Source organism: Hyla sarda, chromosome 11 (genome assembly GCF_029499605.1).
Source record: "Hyla sarda isolate aHylSar1 chromosome 11, aHylSar1.hap1, whole genome shotgun sequence".
Taxonomy (NCBI): Eukaryota; Metazoa; Chordata; class Amphibia; order Anura; family Hylidae; genus Hyla; species Hyla sarda.
The window spans coordinates 5,714,087-5,737,964 of record NC_079199.1 but is presented as its reverse complement, the minus strand read 5'-3'; the positions used below and the strand labels follow the sequence as shown (position 1 = coordinate 5,737,964).

At 43.1% G+C, this 23,878-nt stretch overlaps 1 protein-coding gene across 2 annotated transcripts in view; it reads right to left on the bottom strand.

The window, feature by feature from the left end:
- The window catches only part of SLC24A4 (solute carrier family 24 member 4), a 77,533-nt gene that overhangs the window by 2,935 nt on the left and 50,720 nt on the right, over positions 1-23,878 (bottom strand). Inside the window, exons 5-14 of one of the 2 annotated variants that reach the window (XM_056547074.1) lie at positions 22,852-22,936; positions 19,618-19,721; positions 18,321-18,395; positions 17,944-17,969; positions 14,106-14,159; positions 11,687-11,829; positions 6,663-6,835; positions 5,041-5,194; positions 3,118-3,284; positions 695-809 (exon numbers count right to left, since the gene is read on the bottom strand). In XM_056547074.1, coding sequence (XP_056403049.1) covers positions 695-809; positions 3,118-3,284; positions 5,041-5,194; positions 6,663-6,835; positions 11,687-11,829; positions 14,106-14,159; positions 17,944-17,969; positions 18,321-18,395; positions 19,618-19,721; positions 22,852-22,936 — 1,096 coding nt within the window. The remainder of the gene's footprint in view (positions 1-694; positions 810-3,117; positions 3,285-5,040; positions 5,195-6,662; positions 6,836-11,686; positions 11,830-14,105; positions 14,160-17,943; positions 17,970-18,320; positions 18,396-19,617; positions 19,722-22,851; positions 22,937-23,878) is intronic. The other variant, XM_056547075.1, reaches the window with a different exon arrangement.

Here is a 23,878-nt window from a genome sequence, read left to right as displayed (position 1 = left end):
ACTGCCAACATCCCCAGCTCCACTACTCCCGACATCCCCACTACTCCCAACATCCCCACTACTCCCAACATCCCCAGCCCCACTACTCCCAACATCCCCACTACTCCCAACATCCCCAGCCCCACTACTCCCGATATCCCCAGCCCCACTACTCCCAACATCCCCACTACTCCCAACATCCCCAGCCCCACTACTCCCGACATCCCCAGCCCCACTACTCCCAACATCCCCACTACTCCCAACATCCCCAAACCCACTACTCACGACATCCCCAGCCCCACTACTCCCAACATCCCCAGCCCCACTACTCCCAACATCCCCAGCCCCACTACTCCCAACATCCCCACTACTCCCAACATCCCCACTACTCCCAACATCCCCAGCTCCACTACTCCCAACATCCCCACTACTCCCAACATCCCCAGCCCCACTACTCCCAACATCCCCAGCCCCACTACTCCCAACATCCCCACTACTCCCAACATCCCCAGCTCCACTACTCCCAACATCCCCACTACTCCCAACATCCCCAGCCCCACGACTCCCAACATCCCCAGCCCCACGACTTCCAACATCTTCATCCCCATGACTCCCAACATCCCCAGCCACACACTGTCCGCACATAACAATCGATGATCTCTCCAGGATCAGATATAACACGAGGACGGGTCGGTAAGACATGGCGGTGTTGTACCTTGTCTGGCTACGATCAGGCTGGCCATACAGTCCGGTACACTGGTGCCGGCTGCCAGGAAGGTTATGCCCATTATAACATCGGGTATCCCCAGGGTGTATCCGATCACCGTCACCTGCCGGACAGAGAAGACAGTGAATGTGTAGAGGAGACGCAGCTACTTGATCTGTGGATCCTTCATCAGTCGCTATATTGTGCATATTTGCCATTCAGGTTGCTATAAAAGCTGGGTGACTTTCCTTGCAGACACTAAGGTTTCCTATTTGCTGATACAAATAGAAAATGGCAGAATATACATACACCCTCAATGGCCACTTTATTAGGTACACCTGTTTAATTGATTGTTAACACAAATAGCTCATCAGCCAATCACATGGCAGCAACTCGACGCATATAGGCATGTAGATGTGGTCAAGACAACTTGCTGAAGTTCAAGCTGAGCATCAGAATAGGGTAAGGAAGAGGATTTAAGTTACTTTATATGTGACATGGTTGTTGGTGCCAGACGGGCCGGTCTGAGTATTTCAGAATCTGCTGAGACTTTCACGCACAACCATCTCCAGGGTTTACAGAGAACGGACCGAAAATAATAAGTGATGCGGTAAAAGTGGAGATTCTCATCATGGATGTGCAGCCGACAAATCTGCAGGAACTGTGTGATGTCATCATGTCCGCATGGAGGAACTGTGTGATGTCATCATGTCCGTATGGAGGAACTGTGTGATGTCATCATGTCCATAGGGAGGAACTGTGTGATGTCATCAAGTCCGTATGGAGGAACTGTGTGATGTCATCATGTCCATATGGAGGAACTGTGTGATGTCATCATGTCCATAGGGAGGAACTGTGTGATGTCATCATGTCCATATGGAGGAACTGTGTGATGTCATCATGTCCATATGGAGGAACTGTGTGATGTCATCATGTCCATATGGAGGAACTGTGTGATGTCATCATGTCCATATGGAGGAACTGTGTGATGTCATCATGTCCATATGGAGGAACTGTGTGATGTCATCATGTCCATAGGGAGGAACTGTGTGATGTCATCATGTCTATATGGAGGAACTGTGTGATGTCATCATGTCTATATGGAGGAACTGTGTGATGTCATCATGTCTATATGGAGGAACTGTGTGATGTCATCATGTCCATATGGAGGAGCTGTGTGATGTCATCATGTCCATATGGAGGAACTGTGTGATGTCATCATGTCTATATGGAGGAACTGTGTGATGTCATCATGTCTATATGGAGAACTGTGTGATGTCATCATGTCCATATGGAGGAACTGTGTGATGTCATCATGTCCATATGGAGGAACTGTGTGATGTCATCATGTAGGGGGTCCATACACATACATACATGGAAGTGGTCCAACCTGGGACTAGCAAGGTGTACCTTAAAAAGTGGCCACTGATATATAGTTCCTATAACCATGCTCTCCTGTCAAATTATTAAAGCGTACCTGTCATCAAACCATATTTTCTAAACTATCTCAGATTATATTCCCTAATTACTCCTAATTCCCTAATTACTCCTCAAGGAGGGGTTCCTGCCTTTAGAAAAAATTTCCGAACTTTAAAAAGCTGTGTATCCTACCTTTCTCCTTGCTCACATTGTGCGAGCTCCCGGCAGGAGAAAGTGGGCGTTCCCCAGCAGGCGCAACGTCCCTGAAGCCTGTGAGAGCTGTGCCTCGCCATGCCCCACGCGCACTTCCTGAGTTTGGACTTCTGCAAGTCCGGGTGGAGACCAAACTAACTGTTTGACTTGTGCAGGGAACAGAACAGAGCCACCTAGTGGTCGTTTTTTTAATCACATTAAAAACATATGAAGGTTGAGAATTTTAATAGCAAGTAAATAGCAAAGTGTCTTATAATTACATAAGGAACAATATATGAAAAGTTTAGTTTGGTGACAGGTACACTTTAAGACGTAAGTTTCACTGTTTCTTAGTTATATCTGTTTCTGGGAAAGCTTGGTAGCTGCAAGAAATGTCACCCAGCTATCCTAGCAAGCTGAACGGTAAGTCTGCCTAGTACAAGTAAGAATGCTTCATTCAATAAAGCTGGGTGATCATCCCTATAGGGCAGTCATCTATGTGGACCTCCAGATGTTGCTAAACTACAACTCCCAGCATGCCCGGACAGCCAACGGCTGTCCGGGCATGCTGGGAGTTGAAGTTTTGCAACATCTGGACGACTGCAGTTTGAAGACCACTGCACAAAGCAATGAGATGAGAAGGAAGCCTTGATTTATCCTTCAGGTACAGTGTGGATCATCTGGAGAAGGTAGACAGGCTTTCAGCTGTCCGGGCATGCTGGGAGTTGTAGTTTTGCAAATGAGGAAGGTCCACAGTTTCTAAAAATTATTACCCTATAGATACAATGTATCCGTTCACATGACCAAGCGCTACTACCCACCATCCACACCATGATGTAGGAAAAGATGGCGATCCAGACGGTGGAGAGGATGAAGGTGAGCATGAAGAAGTTCTCCCAGCGCGGCCGGCTGCAGTTCGGGATGGTGAAGTACAGGACGCAGATCAGGGGCCAGGAGAAGGCCCACTTAAACCGGTTCACACAGCCACCTATGGGGAGAGCGCAGATTGTAAGTACACAATGGCTTCTCCTTCCCTAGTACATCAGTTTGTGGCTGCACTGCCCCCTAGAGGTGAGGACAGGACATTACCACCTATTACAGCCTCTATATAAGACCTTGCTACCCTCCTTATCCTCCCATTTCTAATAAATGTTCTCATGCAGTCTCCATAACCATAGTCTCCACAACCACAGTCTCCACAACCACAGTCTCCACAACCACAGTCTCCACAACCACAGTCTCCACAACCACAGTCTCCACAACCCCAGTCTCCACAACCCCAGTCTCCACAACCACAGTCTCCACAACCACAGTCTCCACAACCACAGTCTCCACAACCACAGTCTCCACAACCACAGTCTCCACAACCACAGTCTCCACAACCACAGTCTCCACAACCACAGTCTCCACAACCACAGTCCCCACAACCACAGTCCCCATAACCACAGTCCCCATAACCACAGTCTCCATAACCCCAGTCTCCATAACCCCAGTCTCCATAACCACAGTCTCCATAACCACAGTCTCCATAACCACAGTCTCCATAACCACAGTCCCCATAACCCCAGTCTCCATAACAACAGTCCCCATAACCCCAGTCTCCATAACCCCAGTCTCCATAACCACAATCTCCATAACCACAGTCCCCATAACCACAGTCCCCATAACCACAGTCTCCATAACCACAGTCTCCATAACCACAGTCTCCATAACCACAGTCTCCATAACCACAGTCCCCATAACCACAGTCCCCATAACCACAGTCCCCATAACCACAGTCTCCATAACCACAGTCTCCATAACCATAGTCTCCTCTTATATAGAATAAAAATATATACCGTATTTTTCGCCGTATAAGATGCACTCTTCCTTCCCCAAAAAGTTGGTGCGTCTTATTCGGCAAATACCTGTCCTATCGCGGCGGTCCCTGCGGCCATCAACGGCCAGGACCCGCGGCTAATACAGGACATCACCGATCGTGGTGATGCCCCGTATTAACCCTTCAGATGCGGCGATCAAAGCTGACCGCCGCGTCTGAAGCGAAAGTGACACTAACTCGGCTGCTCAGTCGGGCTGTTCGGGACCGCCACGGTGAAATCGCGGCGTCCCGAACAGCTTACAGGACACCGGGAGGGACCTTACCTGCCTCCTCGGCGTCTGCTCCGTGCCGGGATCCCCTGCATGGCCGGCGCTCTCCTTCGTCGTCGTCACGCACGCCGTCCCATCATCCAATAGGAGCGGTGTGCGTAGCGACGTGATGGCGGCGACAGAGAGCGAGGATACCGGGCAGCAGAGACATACCGGAGCGACACCCCAGGGACGCGGTGACAGCGATGGAGGGCGACATCCAGGGAAGTAGTGATGGGTCCGGAGCGGTGGGACACGTGAGTTCTACCTCCTATACCAGTGGTCTTCAACCTGAGGACCTCCAGATGTTGCAAAACTGCAACTCCCAGCATGCCCGGACAGCCGTTGGCTGTCCGGGCATGCTGGGAGTTGTAGTTTTGCAACATCTGAAGTTCCTCAGGTTGAAGATCACTGTCCTATACTTTACATTGTATTTAATTCAGAATCTTAATTTTCTAGATTTTTATCCTATAAAATTAGGAGCGTCTTATATGACGAAAAATACGGTAATATAGTGACCACATGACCTTGGAATAGAAACTCCTCCTCTGGATTCCAGTAACTTCCATATATTCAGTATTCATGTGCTATTACACTGATAACATGAAGCTTCTTACTGGGTATTGCGAAGGGCACCAGGTAGGTGGTGGCATCGTTGTCTTGCTGGTAGTCGTCTTTGTCTCCATGTAAGAGGCCGTTCTCCAGCAGCTCCTGCTTCCCGTCCAAGGTCATCGAGCTCATTCCATTCGCTGATTGGAGGAGTCGCTGCCTCTGAGGGCACATAAGGGGGTCACAAACTTAAAGAAGGACTCCGGGAATGGCTGCCCTTTGTGTATCCTGATCCCAGGAGATAGCAGCAGCAGTATACAGACAGAGCTGGATAGGAGGTTTTATAACTACTATATATCCTTATCCCACAGAGATAGCAGCAGTATACAGATAGAGCTGGAGGGGAGGTGTATACCTACTATATATCCTGATCCCATAGAGACAGCAGCAGTATACAGATAGAGCTGGAGGGGAGATGTATAACTACTATATATCCTTATCCCATACAGATATCAGCAGCAGTATACAGATAGAACTGGAGGGGAGGGGTATAACTACTATATATCCTGATCCCATACAGATATCAGCAGCAGTATACAGACAGAGCTGGAGGGGAGATGTATAACAACTATATAGCCCCATCGCATAGAGATAGCAGCAGTATACAGATAGAGCTGGAGGGGAGTTGAATAACTACTATATATCCTGATCCCATAGAGATAGCAGCAGCAGTATACAGATGGAGCTGGAGGGGAGGTGTATAACTACTATATATCCTGATCCCATACAGATATCAGCAGCAGTATACAGACAGAGCTGGAGGGGAGGTGTATAACTACTAGATATCCTGATCCCATAGAGATAGCAGCAGCAGTATACAGATGGAGCTGGAGGGGAGGTGTATAACTACTATATATCCTGATCCCATACAGATATCAGCAGCAGTATACAGACAGAGCTGGAGGGGAGGGGTAAAACTACCATATATCCTGATCCCATAGAGATAGCAGCAGCAGTATACAGATAGAGCAGGAGGAGAGGTGTATAACTACTATATATCCTGATCCCATAGAGATAGCAGCAGTATACAGATAGAGCTGGAGGAGAGGTGTAAAACTACCATACATACTGATGCCATAGAGACAGCAGCAGCAGTATACAGACAGAGGAGGAGAGGAGAGGAGAAAAGTACTATATATCCTGATCTGGTAATCACATGACCCAGTTACAGTAATGAAACGCATGGATGCAGCTATGCTGGAATAAAACAATTGGCAACCCCCCCCCCCCCCCCCCCCCATGGGCTACTCCCCAGCCACTATGACTTTAAATCAGTGCTCTCCCCCTCCTGGTCAAACAAAGTTGTTGAACGTTAAAAAAGCGGAAATGAAACCATTTGATTTCGGGGCTTTTCTATTATCTGGGTCAGTGGTTACACAATGTGGGGACAACATAAGTGTGGACTACAGGACAAAGCTATACGGCTGTGTTGCCCAACCTGGGAGCCTCCAGCTGTTGCAAAACTACAACTCCCAACATGCCCGGACAGCCAACGGCTGTCCGGGAATGCTGGGAGTTGTAGTTTTGCAACAGCTGGAGGCTCGCTGGTAAGGAAAAACACTGCTGTAGGGGATAAGGTAGTGTTTGCCAACCAATGGGTAGAACTACCACTCCCAGACGTTTCAGATACCTCGTTTATTATGATCCTGCTCGCCATCCGTAGCCTGGTCCTCGGTGGGAACTTGTTGGTGATCATGATCCGTAATCCGGCCTCCGGGAATCGATACTTGGGGGGGCTGGAGCAGATGATCTCATCCACCATCACCACAGAATTCCCGCCGTGATAATGCTGCTCCGACCTCACTGCAACGCAAGGGTTAAATTGTTTAGAACGTATCCTCTGTTGGCAGAAGAGCTTACAATCCACCGCTTTTATATGTGTTAGATTGATTCTGGCCGCACCCTACTGCAACTTTTACCAGAACTTGGTATCGGTTCTAGATGGCAAATACATCACTAATTAGAAATATATAACACGGCAATATATAAAATATAAAAAATATATAAAAATATAAAATATTACAATATTACTTAGGCTACAAAACAGATAAAAACTTTTGTGTAACCTGAAAGGAGCCACAAAAAACAAAAAATAAAATAAAATAAAAATAAATAAATAAGAATTACATATATACACATATATATAATTTAATTAATAAAAATTACACACACCATATATATATATACAGTAAATAAATAAAAAAAAACATGTAAAATATATATATATATATATATATAGTAAAGATAAATAAAAAAAAGAGTACATTACACACATATATATATATATATATATATATATATATATATATATATACAGTAAATAAAAAACGCATGTAAAAAAAAAAAATATATATATATATATATATATATATATATATGTATAGTAAAGATAAATAAATAAAAAAAAAAAGAGTACATTACACACATACACATATATATTTCATAAAGAAATGTATTATTTATATATTTATTTTGTTTTTTGTGGCTCCTTTCAGGCCAAAGATAGTGGAATTTTATATATAATCTACAAATAACAATGCCCCTAATTTTTTCCTCCATTTTGCAGTTTTTACTATTGTATTCTTATTGTATGTTGTATTAGTATAAGTGTTATAGTTTTATTTGCCATTTTATGCCTACAATTTTTTTCAATTCAAGTCCTGTGAAAAAACGCCAATATACATGCACACATTTGTGTTTTTTTAAAGAATTTTTTTCTATTTTATTTATTATTAATTTATTATTATTATTATTATTATTATTATTATTTTTATTATTATGCTGTGTGTTGGCAGCCTTAGACTGGCTTCAGATGAGTGAAATACGAGGAACGTTTTTACATCCATATTGCAGCCGTATGCCTAGCCTGCGACTTTCTGCAGAACTACAACTCCCAGCATGTCCTGTGACAGCCTGCGACACAGCTGGAGAACCACGGATTAGGGAGCTACACTCTATGGGGAAAAATGTTGCAAGATGGTTTTTAAATTACAAAAGAAAACAAAGTTGTCAGAAATGCAACTATCATAGAGACATGCCAAAAGTTTTCATTGGTAGGGGCCCAGGTGCCGAGACCCCCACGGATCGCTAGAAGGAACAGGGTAAAGCACTCTAGAACAGTGTATCCCAACCAGGGTTCCTCCAGCTGTTGCAAAACAACTCCCAGCATGCCCAGAGAGCCTCTATATAACAGTGTTTCCAAACCAGTGTGCCTCCAGCTGTTGCAAAACTACAACTCCCAGCATGCCCGGACAGCCTTCGGCTGTCCGGACATGCTGGGAGTTGTAGTTTTGCACCAGCTGGAGAAGCATTGGTTGGAAAACACTGCTCTATAGTAAGTCTGTATACAGTAGTGCATCTCCCTGTTTGTTTTAGTGATCTGTGGGGGTCTCAGCACCGTCTCTATGACAATTACACTTTAAATGCAAAGGTTCTATGTAAATTAGAACATGCCATAAAATACATAAAGCGATGACACGATGCAGTCAGACATGCAGAGTAACTTACACCATCAGAGGGATAAGCAGACAGGAGATACAATGTTATACAGAGGATTAGTGATACGGAAGATTTATAGGGAATAAGTCCCCGCTCTGTTAATATCAGAATCCGCACAATAGATGGCAGGAGACATGAAGGGTTAATCAGAAAGCTGAAGTAAACAGGGATATGTGCAGGTGCGGAGAGGGCGATAGGGGGTTAAAAGGGATTAGTGGTCCCGAGAACCTCAGAAAATAGAAAGGACCTAATGTCAGAGACCCCTTCAGTGCAATCCCATATCTATCTATCTATCTATCTCATATCTATCTATCTATCTATCTATCTCATATTTATCTATCTATCTCATATCTATCTCATATCTATCTATCTCATATCTATCTATCTATCTATCTATCTATCTCATATTTATCTATCTATCTCATATCTATCTCATATCTATCTATCTCATATCTATCTATCTATCTATCTCATATCTATCTATCTCATATCTATCTATCTCATATCTATCTATCTCATATCTATCTATCTCATATCTATCTATCTCATATCTATCTATCTCATATCTATCTATCTCATATCTATCTATCTCCTATCTATCTATCTATCTCCTATCTATCTATCTCCTATCTATCTATCTATCTATCTATCTATCTCATATCTATCTATCTATCTATCTATCTCATATTTATCTATCTATCTCATATCTATCTCATATCTATCTATCTCATATCTATCTATCTCATATCTATCCCATATCTATCTATCTCATATCTATCTATCTATCTCATATTTATCTATCTATCTCATATCTATCTCATATCTATCTATCTCATATCTATCTATCTATCTATCTATCTATCTATCTATCTATCTCATATTTATCTATCTATCTCATATCTATCTCATATCTATCTATCTCATATCTATTTATCTCATATCTATCCCATATCTATCTATCTATCTCATATCTATCTCATATCTATCTCATATCTATCTATCTATCTATCTATCTATCTCATATCTATCTATCTATCTATCTCATATCTATCTATCTCATATCTATCTATCTATCTCATATCTATCTATCTATCTATCTATCTCATATCTATCTATCTCATATCTATCTATCTATCTCATATCTATCTATCTATCTACCTACATATCCAAAACAGATGCAGCACCAGCCTCAACGTTTCACCAGCCTCACGCTGAATTTTCCAAGTGAAACGTTGGTTGGTGAAATGTTGGTGATATTTATCTATCTATCTATCTCATATTTATCTATCTATCTATCTCATATGTATCTATCGCATATCTATCTATCTATCTATCTATCTCATATCTATCTATCTATCTCATATTTATCTATCTCATATCTATCTATCTCATATCTATCTATCTATCTCATATCTATCTCATATCTATCTATCTCATATCTATCTACCTATCTATAGCTATCTATCTATTTTGGGAGTTTTCGTTTTGCATTATTTGGGGGTCTACAGTTTGGAGACCTCTAATCTGAATAGTACAGAAGTCTCTGTATAACTTTCTAGTTTCTATATACTGTCTCCTGCAGTCTTGTGTCTTTAGCACCCCCTGGTGTACATCACAGGTATTGCACAGTCCTTCCCATAATTGGCGCTCATGGTGGCTCAGCTCACACAGACCCCCAGTGGAGACGCAGCACAGAAGGGGCTACTGACTCCCACGCTCTGGAGAACTTTCTATAGGGATGACTGAAGATGATATGAAGGCGGCCATCGCCTCAAAGAGCGGAAGGTTTTTTGTTTTTTGCAGCTGTAACTTTACCCTCATTACTCACGAGCATCAATGCGCGAGGACCGGCCGCCCCTGAGTCATCCGCATAGAACTTGTGATTCATTCACGCAGGTTCACTTCCTATTTTCTATTTTTAATAGGTTCTGGGTATTGGGAAATGGGATAGAATCTGCTGAATGTGTGGCTGCAGCTGTTGCAGAACTACAACTTCCATCATGCCATGAAAGCTAAAATTTAAAGGGGTACTCCGCCCCCTAGACATCCTATCCCCTATATAAAGGATAAGGGATAAGATGTCTGATCGCGGGGGTCCCGCTCCTGGGGACCCCTGCGATCTTGGCTGCGGCACCCCAGACATCCGGTGCACGGAGCAAACTTCACTCCCGGATGACTGGAGATTCGGGTGGAGGCTCGTGACCTCAAGGTCACATCCCGCTTGTGACATCAAGGTCATGCCCCCTCAATGCAAGTCTATGGGGGGGCGTGATGGACATCACGCCCCCTCCCATAGACTTGCATTGAGGGGGTGCGGCTGTGACACCAAGAGTCTCCGGCGCTCTAAATGAACGCCGGGTGCAGCAGGGAGATCGCGGGGGTCCCCAGCGGCAGGACCCCCGCGATCAGACATCTTATCCCTTATCCTTTGGATAGGGGATAAAATGTCTGGGGGCGGAGTACCCCTTTAAAGGGGTACTCCGGTGAAAACCTTTTTTCTTTTAAATCAACTGGTGGCAGAAAGTTAAACATATTTGTAAATTACTTCTATTAAAAAATCTTAATCCTTCCTGTACTTATTAGCTGCTGAATACTACAGAGGAAATTCTTTTCTTTTTGGAATGCTCTCTGATGACATCACGAGCACAGTGCTCTCTGCTGACGTTATTATAATAATAATAACACTTTATTGATTGGTGTCCTTAGTGGGATTTGAACCCAAGTCCCCAGCACTGCAAGGCAGCAGTGCTAACCACTGAGCCACCATGCTGCCCTTAGCAAACATCTGCTATGCATGGTTGCTAAAATGGACAGAGAGGTCAGCAGAGAGCACTGTGCTCGTGATGTCATTGGTGTTCCAAAAAGAAAGGAATTTCCTCTGTAGTATTCAGCAGCTAATAAGTACTGGAAGGATTAAGATTTTTTAATAGAAGTAATTTACAAAATATGTTTAACTTTCTGGCACCGGTTGATTTAAAAGAAAAAAAAGGTTTTCACCGGAGTACCCCTTTAACCTGTACTCATTATCTATAGCAAAACTACAACCCCCATCATACTCAGACAGCCTGTGGTTATAGGAAGCATTATTGGGGGGGGGGGGGGGCAATGCTCTGCAGAAGTCATCTTTGGGGTTGTCTCCGGTCTGCTTACCCTTACCTTTGCACAACAGGGGGACTGTGGGGTCATCGCACAGCGGGGCACTATACACATTACCGTCTTGCAGTTCATTCCCAATGGTGCAGCCGTTCCCTATATTCTTTCGTTTGATGGTGAACAAGTGCTGCATCTTCATGTTATATCTGTCAGAAAACAGGAGGAGAATGTCACAATCCCCCCCAAATAAGTGGGTTCAGCATCTATCACAAATACCCTAAAAAAGGGACAATAATAATAAGAATCTCACACGCCTGGGCCGGAGCCACTAGAACCCAATTCAATTCCCTCCCTAAAATATAAACTTGTATTGTGACCTATTAAATGATGCAACAAATCCCCGAAAGTTATTGATAGAATTAGATACGGTGCACAGCTAACCCTATGGTACGGGGGGTGTTATTGGGGTCTTACACCCCGTATGTCGTGTTCCTCAGGCCGCACAACTCTGTTTAGAAATGTTGCAGTTTTATCAATCATGACCTCCACGACGTGGGGAATTGTTTCATATTTTAATAAGGCGATGTTCAGGCGGAAGAATATCTGTGCTGAATTCTGCGGAAGAATCCCGACGGAAATTCCGCCAAAATTTACTGCCCATTGATTTCAATGGGATTTTGCACCCATTCCACTGTGGAATCTTATATTTTACGGAATTCTGCAGCAGGATCCCATTGAAGTCAATAATGCTTGAATTTTCGTGTAATTTTGTTCTGAGAACAGAGATTGCGCCCGCAATTCAGCCGGAATCCCACTCAGTTTTTTTTTTTTCCTGGCAATTTTTTTTTTGGGGGGGGGGGGGGGGGGGGGGGATATTGTCACCTGTGATTTTTGAGCCAAAGTAAGAATTGGATTCAAAAGGAGAGAGAAATATAAAAGAAGGGTCTATACTTCCTACTGGATCCACTTCTGACTTTGGCTCAAAAACTACAGTGGACGATATAAGAAGAAAAGGCCAGAAAAAAACCTGTGAGCAAATCGAGTCTAAAAGTTATATATAGGGAGGAGAATGAATAAGGGTTTAGTGACTCCGGGCTACGGCCCAGGAGAGTGAAGTAATTTACTCTGATCAGCGTGTTACAATATATATATATACATCCTGATGGATAAATGATGGATATGAGATAGATATATAGATATGAGATAGATAGATAGATATGTGATAGATAGATATGAGTGATAGATAGATAGATAGATAGATAGATAATAGCTAAATAGATTTTAGATAAATAATAGATACATAATAGATATATAGATAATAAATAAATACATATATAGATGGATAAATAATAGATGTATAGATAATAGATAAATAATAGATATATAGACAATAACTAATAGATATAAAGATAATAGACATATAATAGATATATAGATAATAGTCAGATAATAGATATATAGAATAGATAAATAATACATAGATAGTCAGATAATAGATATATATATAATAGATAAATAATATATAGATAATAGTCAGATGATATATAGAATAGAAAAATAATATATAGATAATAGTCAGATAATAGATATAAAGATAATAGTCAGATAAATAATATATAGATAATAGTCAGACAATAGATATATAGAATAGATAAATAATATATAGATAATAGGTAGATGATAGATATATAGAATAGATAAATAATATATAGATAATAAGCAGATAATAGATATATAGAATAGATAAATAATATATAGATAATAAGCAGATAATAGATATATAGAATAGATAAATAATATATAGATAATAGTCAGATAATAGATATATAGAATAGATAAATAATATATAGATAATAAGCAGATAACAGACGTGTTCGCTCCGCACTACATTAGACTATATTACAGCAATGATCTTAATCTGTCACTCAATGAATACAAAGTGCCTAATCTTTGTAATAACCATGTGATCCCGGACGCTAGCTCGTGATTGGCCGGCGCAGATTAGAAGTGATTATCCCCTCAGGAGACTGATGCGCATTGCTCACACTTTCCTCCCCTAATCAGTCGCTGTTAACTCCTTCCCTCCCACTATGGCTGAAGTAACCAATGTCCTGAAGAGCTGAACCTGTCCCAGGATGTAATAGCCGGGCCCCTCTGTACAGTCAGTATGGGCCCCATGACTGTCACCATTGGGGGCCCGGACCACCCTCAGCCAACCCTGACTTAATATATTGTAGACTTCATAAGAAAACTTTCATCTGTCTGCCCGGCCTCCAGCCCAGGAAGGGTTAACACCTTATCCGGGAAGGAGATTCCCATGCTGGTCCATACTGGTTATACTGGGATCTCTCGGTGATGTTATGGAATGGATATTACAGTCCGTCAGTCCCACACCGCCATCACTTACTGAACTACAACTCCCAGCATGCCTGGGGACCAGTGACATACAATACTGGGGGATCCAATAGCAGGAGGCACTTACTTCATAATGAGAATGTAAATCAGATACATGATGATCAGTATCAGACTCTCCCACCTGCAAATCACAAGGGACATTATGTTACCAAATGCAATAACACCTGCTGGGACATGTAGTGCTACACATACTAAAATGGCTTCCAATCACCAGCAGTGATCTACAACCTGCTGCACTCCAGGTGTTGCAAAACTACAACTCCCAGCATGCCCGGACAGCAGTTGGCTGTCCGGGCATGCTGGGAGTTTTAGTTTTGCAACCCCTGGAGTGCAGCAGGTTAGACAGAGAAGGTTTACACTAATGCAAGCGGACCCCTATGGAGATATTCTATATCAGTGGTTCTTAACCAGGGGTCCGGTGAGTCAGTCCCGGGGGTTCGGTGAGTCAGTCCCGGGGGTTCGGCGGGGGAGGTCGCAAAAGGACAGGCAAACCAAGCAATTGCTTGGGGCCCCGGGCAGAGCGGGTGTTTGCCCATCCTGTAGCGACGGGGGCAATTCCCATCACTATTAACTCCCTGCGCCCCCCGCTTAAATTTAAAAACACAGAGCCGCCGGGACATAGCGCACACCGGGACGTCACTGACATCCCATGCGTGCGCCCATGGAAACGAAGGCGCCGAGGACTGGAGGATAGAGAAGGAGGAAGACGCGCGCTGGCCAGCTTGGTAAGTGACCAGCGGCACGTCATCTTCGGTGCTCCGACCACTGGTCCTGGGACCTACTGCTATAGCCGGAGCGGTGGTCGGAGCACTGAAGTGGGCAGTACACGGGCATACACTGTATATGGCTGGAGGCTGTATGTCTGTGGAGGAACACTGCCTACATCAGTGGTCTTCAATCTGTGGACCTCCAGGTGTTGCAAAACTACAACTCCCAGCATGCCCGGACAGCCGTTGGCTGTGCGGGCATGCTGGGAGTTGCAGTTTTGCAACACCTGGAGGTCCGCAGGTTGAAAACCACTGGCCTACATAATGTGGGGGAACACTGCCTGCCTAATGTGGGGGGAACTCTGCCTGCCTAATGTGGGGGAACACTGCCTGCCTAATGTGGGGGAACACTGCCTGCCTAATGTGGGGGAACACTGCCTGCCTAATGTGGGGGAACACTGCCTGCCTAATGTGGGGGGGAACACTGCCTGCCTAATGTGGGGGAACACTGCCTGCCTAATGTGGGGGGAACACTGCCTGCCTAATGTGGGGGGGAACACTGCCTGCCTAATGTGGGGGGGGGGGGGGCACTGCCTGCCTAATGTGGGGGGGGGGGGGGCACTGCCTGCCTAATGTGGGGGGGAACACTGCCTGCCTAATGTGGGGGGGAACACTGCCTGCCTAATGTGGGGGGAACACTGCCTGCCTAATGTGGGGGGAACACTGCCTGCCTAATGTGGGGGGAACACTGCCTGCCTAATGTGGGGGGAACACTGCCTGCCTAATGTGGGGGAACACTGCCTGCCTAATGTGGGGGAACACTGCCTGCCTAATGTGGGGGGGAACACTGCCTGCCTAATGTGGGGGGGAACACTGCCTGCCTAATGTGGGGGGGAACACTGCCTGCCTAATGTGGGGGAACACTGCCTGCCTAATGTGTCTTAATGGTTTTGTTATTTAATGGTTTTGTTCATTTTGTGCACCTATGTATAAATATATACTTAAATATATACCTCCTATGTTTTGAATTTGAAAAAATCATATTTTATTTTTCCAATTAAGAGGGGTTCGGTGAATGCGCATATGAAACTGGTGGGGTTCAGCACCTCCAACAAGGTTAAGAACCACTGCTCTATATCTTTTAATTAGCCACTAGGTGGAGCTATATCCAATTGCAAATTCTGATTATACTGTAATTATAATAGTTATTTATATTTAAGTAATTTTCTAGTATTTTATAATTAATTTCATATTCACTGGTGAGATCACTGTGTACATACATTACATTACTTATCCTGTACTGATCCTGCGTTATATCCTGTATTATACTCCAGAGCTGTATTCACTATTCTGCTGGTGAGGTCACTGTGTACATACATTACATTACTTATCCTGTACTGATCCTGAGTTATATCCTGTATTATACTCCAGAGCTGTACTCACTATTCTGCTGGTGGGGTCACTGTATATATACATTACATTACTTATCCTGTACTGATCCTGAGTTATATCCTTTATTATACTCCAGAGCTGTACTCACTATTCTGCTGGTGAGGTCACTGTGTATATACATTACATTACTTATCCTGTACTGATCCTGAGTTATATCCTTTATTATACTCCAGAGCTGTACTCACTATTCTGCTGGTGAGATTACTGTGTACATACATTACATTACTTATCCTGTACTGATCCTGAGTTATATCCTTTATTATACTCCAGAGCTGTACTCACTGTTCTGCTGGTGAGATCACTGTGTACATACATTACATTACTTATCCTGTACTGATCCTGAGTTATATCCTGTATTATACTCCAGAGCTGTACTCACTATTCTGCTGGTGAGGTCACTGTGTACATACATTACATTACTTATTCTGTACTGATCCTGAGTTATATCCTGTATTATACCCCAGAGCTGTACTCACTATTCTGCTGGTGAGGTCACTGTGTACATACATTACATTACTTATTCTGTACTGATCCTGAGTTATATCCTGTATTATACCCCAGAGCTGTAATCACTATTCTGCTGGTGAGGTCACTGTGTACATACATTACATTACTTATCCTGTACTGATCCTGAGTTATATCCTGTATTATACCCCAGAGCTGTACTCACTATCCTGCTGATGAGGTCACTGTGTACATACATTACATTACTTATCCTGTACTGATCCTGAGTTATATCCTGTATTATACTCCAGAGCTGTACTCACTATTCTGCTGGTGAGGTCACTGTGTACATACATTACATTACTTATCCTGTACTGATCCTGAGTTATATCCTGAATTATACTCCAGAGCTGTACTCACTATTCTGCTGGTGAGGTCACTGTGTACATACATTACATTACTTATCCTGTACTGATCCTGAGTTATATCCTGAATTATACTCCAGAGCTGTACTCACTATTCTGCTGGTGAGGTCACTGTGTACATACATTACATTACTTATCCTGTACTGATCCTGAGTTATATCCTGAATTATACTCCAGAGCTGTACTCACTATTCTGCTGGTGAGGTCACTGTGTACATACATTACATTACTTATCCTGTACTGATCCTGAGTTATATCCTGTATTATACCCCAGAGCTGTACTCACTATTCTGCTGGTGAGGTCACTGTGTACATACATTACATTACTTATCCTGTACTGATCCTGAGTTATATCCTGTATTATACTCCAGAGCTGTACTCACTATTCTGCTGGTGAGGTCACTGTGTACATACATTACTAATTTATAGTTACATCCTGTATTATATTCCTCATTGTATCATTAGAATAAAAATAAAGATAAAATAAAAATAATGATGGATGATGATGATAATAACATCAGTCACTTCCTGCTTGTTGATAATTTTCACCAATATTGATTTCTCATATGTTGAGCAAAAATAACAATGATCTATAACAGGAGGTATATATTGGGGCATTCACAACATGTTTTGGGGATATGGCAGGTGGAACCAGGGGGAGAATATGAAAACCGCCTCTGCCGTATCCCCATTCATTTGAATCAGCCAGATGATGTTATTCTTGGATTGTATCCGTTTTGTTGCCGTCTGTAGTTTCCCAAAAACATGATGTGAACGCCCCTAACAGAGGAGGACGTCAGCTGTAGTTTGGGGTGTGGGGGGCGCTGGCCGCCCATTATTCGCTATGGTGTTTGCTCTGGATCCATCGTGTACTCACCAAACAATAACTTCATCATAAATAAACTAAAAGAGATAAAACAAGAACAAAAATTATTACAGGACACAAAACAAACAATGAAGAAACATTCACATCAATTTGAGATAATGTGTCCCAGGAAACAAGGGCCCCAAGGTGCCGCCCCGCGACCGCCATCATCCTGGGCGTATTCAGCCAGCGATAACGGCTCATATGGGGGGGTCTGGGGCTGAGCCCCCATCTATCCCCTCTCTGCTATTACAGCTCATACTCCTGGATGTTTAGTTCTAAATTATTCATGAAAATCTGTCCCGGATAACGTGACAATCTGCACAATGTGTCTGGTGCGCACGGAAATATCACCATGAATATGTACGACAAGAAGGGACGTCACTTACAATTATTAACGCTATTATTGCTAGAATGTAGTACATGGAGTCCCGGAACAAAGACCACCAGGTCAGGCGTACAACCTGCAGACAGGAAAGGGTTAATGACAGACTGATGGATAGAAAGATATGAGATAGATAGATATGAGATAGATAGATAGATAGATAGATAGATATGAGATAGATAGATAGATATATATGAGATAGATAGATAGATAGATATATATGAGATAGATAGATAGATAGATATGAGATAGATAGATAGATAGATAGATAGATAGATAGATAGATATGAGATAGATAGATATGAGATAGATAGATATGAGATAGATAGATATGAGATAGATAGATAGATAGATAGATATATATGAGATAGATAGATAGATAGATAGATATGAGATAGATAGATATGAGATAGATAGATATGAGATAGATAGATAGATATATATGAGATGGATAGATAGATAGATAGATAGATATGAGATAGATAGATAGATATGAGATAGATAGATAGATAGATATGAGATAGATCGATATATATGAGATAGATAGATATGAGATAGATATGAGATAGATAGATAGACATAAAATAGATATGGGATAGATAGATATGAGATAGATAGATAGACATAAGATAGATATGAGATAGATAGATATAAGATAGATATTAGATAGATATGAGATAGATATTACATAGATAGAGAGATATGAGATAGATAGATATGAGAAAGATAGATATGAGATAGATAGATAGATAGATAGATAGATAAATATGAGATAGATAGATATGAGATAGATAGATATGAGATAGATAGATAGATAGATAGATATGAGATAGATAGATATGAGATAGATATTACATAGATAGAGAGATATGAGATAGATAGATATGAGAAAGATAGATATGAGATAGATAGATAGATAGACATAAGATAGATATGAGATAGATAGATATAAGATAGATATTAGATAGATATGAGATAGATATTACATAGATAGAGAGATATGAGATAGATAGATATGAGAAAGATAGATATGAGATAGATAGATAGATAGATAAATATGAGATAGATAGATATGAGATAGATAGATAGACATAAGATAGATATGAGATAGATAGATATGAGATAGATATTACATAGATAGAGAGATATGAGATAGATAGATATGAGAAAGATAGATATGAGATAGATAGATAGATAGATAGATAGACATAAGATAGATATGAAATAGATAGATAAGAGATAGATAGATATGAGAAAGATAGATAGATATAAGATACAGTAGATAGATAGATATTTCTTACCTGTCCAGCAAACACTCCACATACACCAATTATACATAAAATGTTGAATACAGCGGAGCCCACAATGGTCCCGACACCTACATCCCCGTGGGTGATAAAAACTCCTAAAAGACCAGAGATAGAGACGGATATAATCACTGAACTGCAACAATCCATCACATGAATAAGGCTGACAACAGAGAGCAATAGTCTGGGCATCAAATGTTCGTACAGATCTGTGACTATTCCTAATGGACGTCCCCAGCAGTATCTGGTGATTCTGGAGGCCCCCAACACTGTGTTATACCAGTCCTGACCATCAGGGGGTGATCTACTCCCTCCATAAAACAATACAGGACCGGAGGCACGGATCTCCCTCACAGAAAGTCCCATCTCTGCGGGCCCCATCTCTCTGCGGGCCCCATCTCTCTGCGGGCCCCATCTCTGTGGATGATATCAGTGTCGGTCACAGATGATCTCTCTATCCCTCTGCGGGCCCCATCTCTGTGGATGATATCAGTGTCGGTCACAGATGATCTCTCTATCTCTGCGGGCCCCATCTCTGTGGATGATATCAGTGTCGGTCACAGATGATCTCTCTATCTCTGCGGGCCCCATCTCTGTGGATGATATCAGTGTCGGTCACAGATGATCTCTCTATCCCTCTGTGGGCCCCATCTCTCTGTGGGCCCCATCTCTGTGGATGATATCAGTGTCGGTCACAGATGATCTCTCTATCTCTGCGGGCCCCATCTCTGTGGATGATATCAGTGTCGGTCAGAGATGATGTCTCTATCCCTCTGCGGGCCCCCTCTCTCTGCGGGCCCCATCTCTGTGGATGATATCAGTGTCGGTCACAGATGATCTCTCTATCTCTGCGGGCCCCATCTCTGTGGATGATATCAGTGTCGGTCACAGATGATCTCTCTATCCCTCTGCGGGCCCCATCTCTCTGCTGGCCCCATCTCTGTGGATGATATCAGTGTCGGTCACAGATGATCTCTCTATCTATGCGGGCCCCATCTCTCTGCGGGCCCCATCTCTGTGGATGATATCAATGTCGGTCACAGATGATCTCTCTATCTCTGCGGGCCCCATCTCTGTGGATGATAGTGTCGGTCACAGATGATCTCTCTATCCCTCTGCGGGCCCCATCTCTCTGCTGGCCCCATCTCTGTGGATGATATCAGTGTGGGTCACAGATGATCTCTCTATCTCTGCGGGCCCCATCTCTGTGGATGATATCAATGTCGGTCACAGATGATCTCTCTATCTCTGCGGGCCCCATCTCTCTGCGGGCCCCATCTCTTTGGATGATATCAGTGTCGGTCACAGATGATCTATCTATCTCTGCGGGCCCCATCTCTGTGGATGATATCAATGTCGGTCACAGATGATCTCTCTATCTCTGCGGGCCCCATCTCTCTGCTGGCCCCATCTCTGTGGATGATATCAATGTCGGTCACAGATGATCTCTCTATCTCTGCGGGCCCCATCTCTCTGCGGGCCCCATCTCTTTGGATGATATCAGTGTCGGTCACAGATGATCTCTCTATCTCTGCGGGCCCCATCTCTGTGGATGATATCAATGTCGGTCACAGATGATCTCTCTATCTCTGCGGGCCCCATCTCTCTGCGGACCCCATCTCTGTGGATGATATCAGTGTCGGTCACAGATGATCTCTCTATCTCTGCGGGCCCCATCTCTGTGGATGATATCAGTGTTGGTCACAGATGATCTCTCTATCTCTGCGGGCCCCATCTCTCTGCTGGCCCCATCTCTGTGGATGATATCAGTGTCGGTCACAGATGATCTCTCTATCTCTGCGGGCCCCATCTCTCTGCGGGCCCCATCTCTGTGGATGATATCAGTGTTGGTCACAGATGATCTCTCTATCTCTGCGGGCCCCATCTCTCTGCGGGCCCCATCTCTGTGGATGATATCAGTGTCGGTCACGATGATCTCTCTATCTCTGCGGGCCCCATCTCTCTGCTGGCCCCATCTCTGTGGATGATATCAGTGTCGGTCACAGATGATCTCTCTATCTCTGCGGGCCCCATCTCTCTGCGGGCCCCATCTCTGTGGATGATATCAGTGTTGGTCACAGATGATCTCTCTATCTCTGCGGGCCCCATCTCTCTGCGGGCCCCATCTCTCTGCGGGCCCCATCTCTGTGGATGATATCAGTGTCGGTCACAGATGATCTCTCTATCCCTCTGCGGGCCCCATCTCTGTGGATGATATCAGTGTCGGTCACAGATGATCTCTCTATCCCTCTGCGGGCCCCATCTCTCTGCGGGCCCCATCTCTGTGGATGATATCAGTGTCGGTCACAGATGATCTCTCTATCTCTGCGGGCCCCATCTCTGTGGATGATATCAGTGTCGGTCACAGATGATCTCTCTATCTCTCGATTGTATTATTATTAGGGAGTTATCTTTTCGCCTCAGGAATGTGACGTCCCTGATAGAATAACGCCGGGAGACAAAGTTCTAGAACAATCCCTCAGGCGTCCGATTCTGTATGTCTATGTCATATCAAATGGAAATAAATGTAACAGGTCATAGAACAATCACAATTTCTGAATTACTGGATGCTGGATTATAGAGATTTTACTGAGCGGTGAAAGGGAAACTTCCAGAAAGTGTCAGGATAAAATACAGAAAAATAACAGATCTGTTTTATAGTGAGATTCTCCTTGTTGCCCATAGCAACCACAGCTCAGCTTTCACTTTACCAGAGCAATATCGGAAGTGAAAGTAAAGCTGTGATTGGTTGCTATGGGCTGAGCTGTGATTGGTTGCTATGGGCAACACAGAGAATCTCACTATAAGACGGCGCCATAAATCTCAACATTATTGTTTTGGCTGTAATGAATCTTTTTTATGGCTGACAATCCCGGCCGTACACATTGTGTGAACACGGCCTTAGCGGACATTCAGGCAGCGCAGGATTTTGTACGTTTCATGGCTGTAATATGACAGATTAAGGGAATATCACTGCAAAACCGCCAGGTTGTCAGAATTTATCAACTAAAACAGCGCTTCACAATCTGTGGCGGGAAAACTACATCTTCCATCATGATAGGAGTCGTAGTTTTGCCGCAGCTGTGGGGCACAGGTTGGAGAACACCGAATTTATCTGCTGTATACATTGGGGAAGGAAAACAAATTGTGACTACTACCACCATCATCCTACGTATTTTACACCTCACATCACCACCAGCCCCAGTCAATATATATGGTCGCACTTACCGATGACCGAAGCAAAGAGCTCAGGGGTGGAGCTGCCCGCCGCCATGAAGGTCGCCCCCGCCACGTCTTCACTCAGGTGTAGCCTCTGTAAGACACAATTCACATCAGTGCCCCCAGCCGCTGCCAGTCCCCACGGGTGAGAGGATTCTGGGAGCTGGCGGGTGACATGGAGGCAGCTGGCGGCGTACGCTCCGCACACAGATGACATTCGGATATTTCTGCATAAATTCAAGATCAAGTGTTAAGAATCTGAACAAGATCCAAACCCTCAGCAAATGTGGAGAAGACGACGCTGTATACTCTCCGCCATAGAGCCAGGGATAACACACAGCGTATTCATACCAGAAGGCTGGGTTCACACTGCGTGATGATAGATAAATAGATAGATATGAGATAGATAGATATGAGATAGATAGATAGATAGATATGAGATAGATATATAGATATGAGATAGATAGATAGATGTGAGAGAGATAGATAGATAGATAGATATGAGATAGATAGATATGAGATAGATAAATAGATAGATATGAGATAGATAGATAGATAGATAGATATGAGATAGATAGATATGAGATAGATAGATATGAGATAGATAGATATGAGATAGATATGAGAGATAGATATGAGATAGATAGATAGATATGAGATAGATAGATGTGAGATTGATAAATAAATAGATAGATATGAGATAGATAGATAGATAGATAGATAGATATGAGACAGATATGACATAGATATGAGATAGATAGATATGAGATAGATTTGAGATAGATAGATATGAGATAGATAAATAAATAGATAGATAGATAGATATGAGATAGATTTGAGATAGATAGATAGATATGAGATAGATAGATAAATAAATAGATAGATAGATAGATAGATAGATACAAGATAGATAGATAAATATGAGATAGATAGATATGAGATAGCTAAATAGATAAGATATATTGATATGAGATAGATAGATAGATATGAGATAAATAGATAGATATAAGATAGATAGATATGAAATAGATAGATA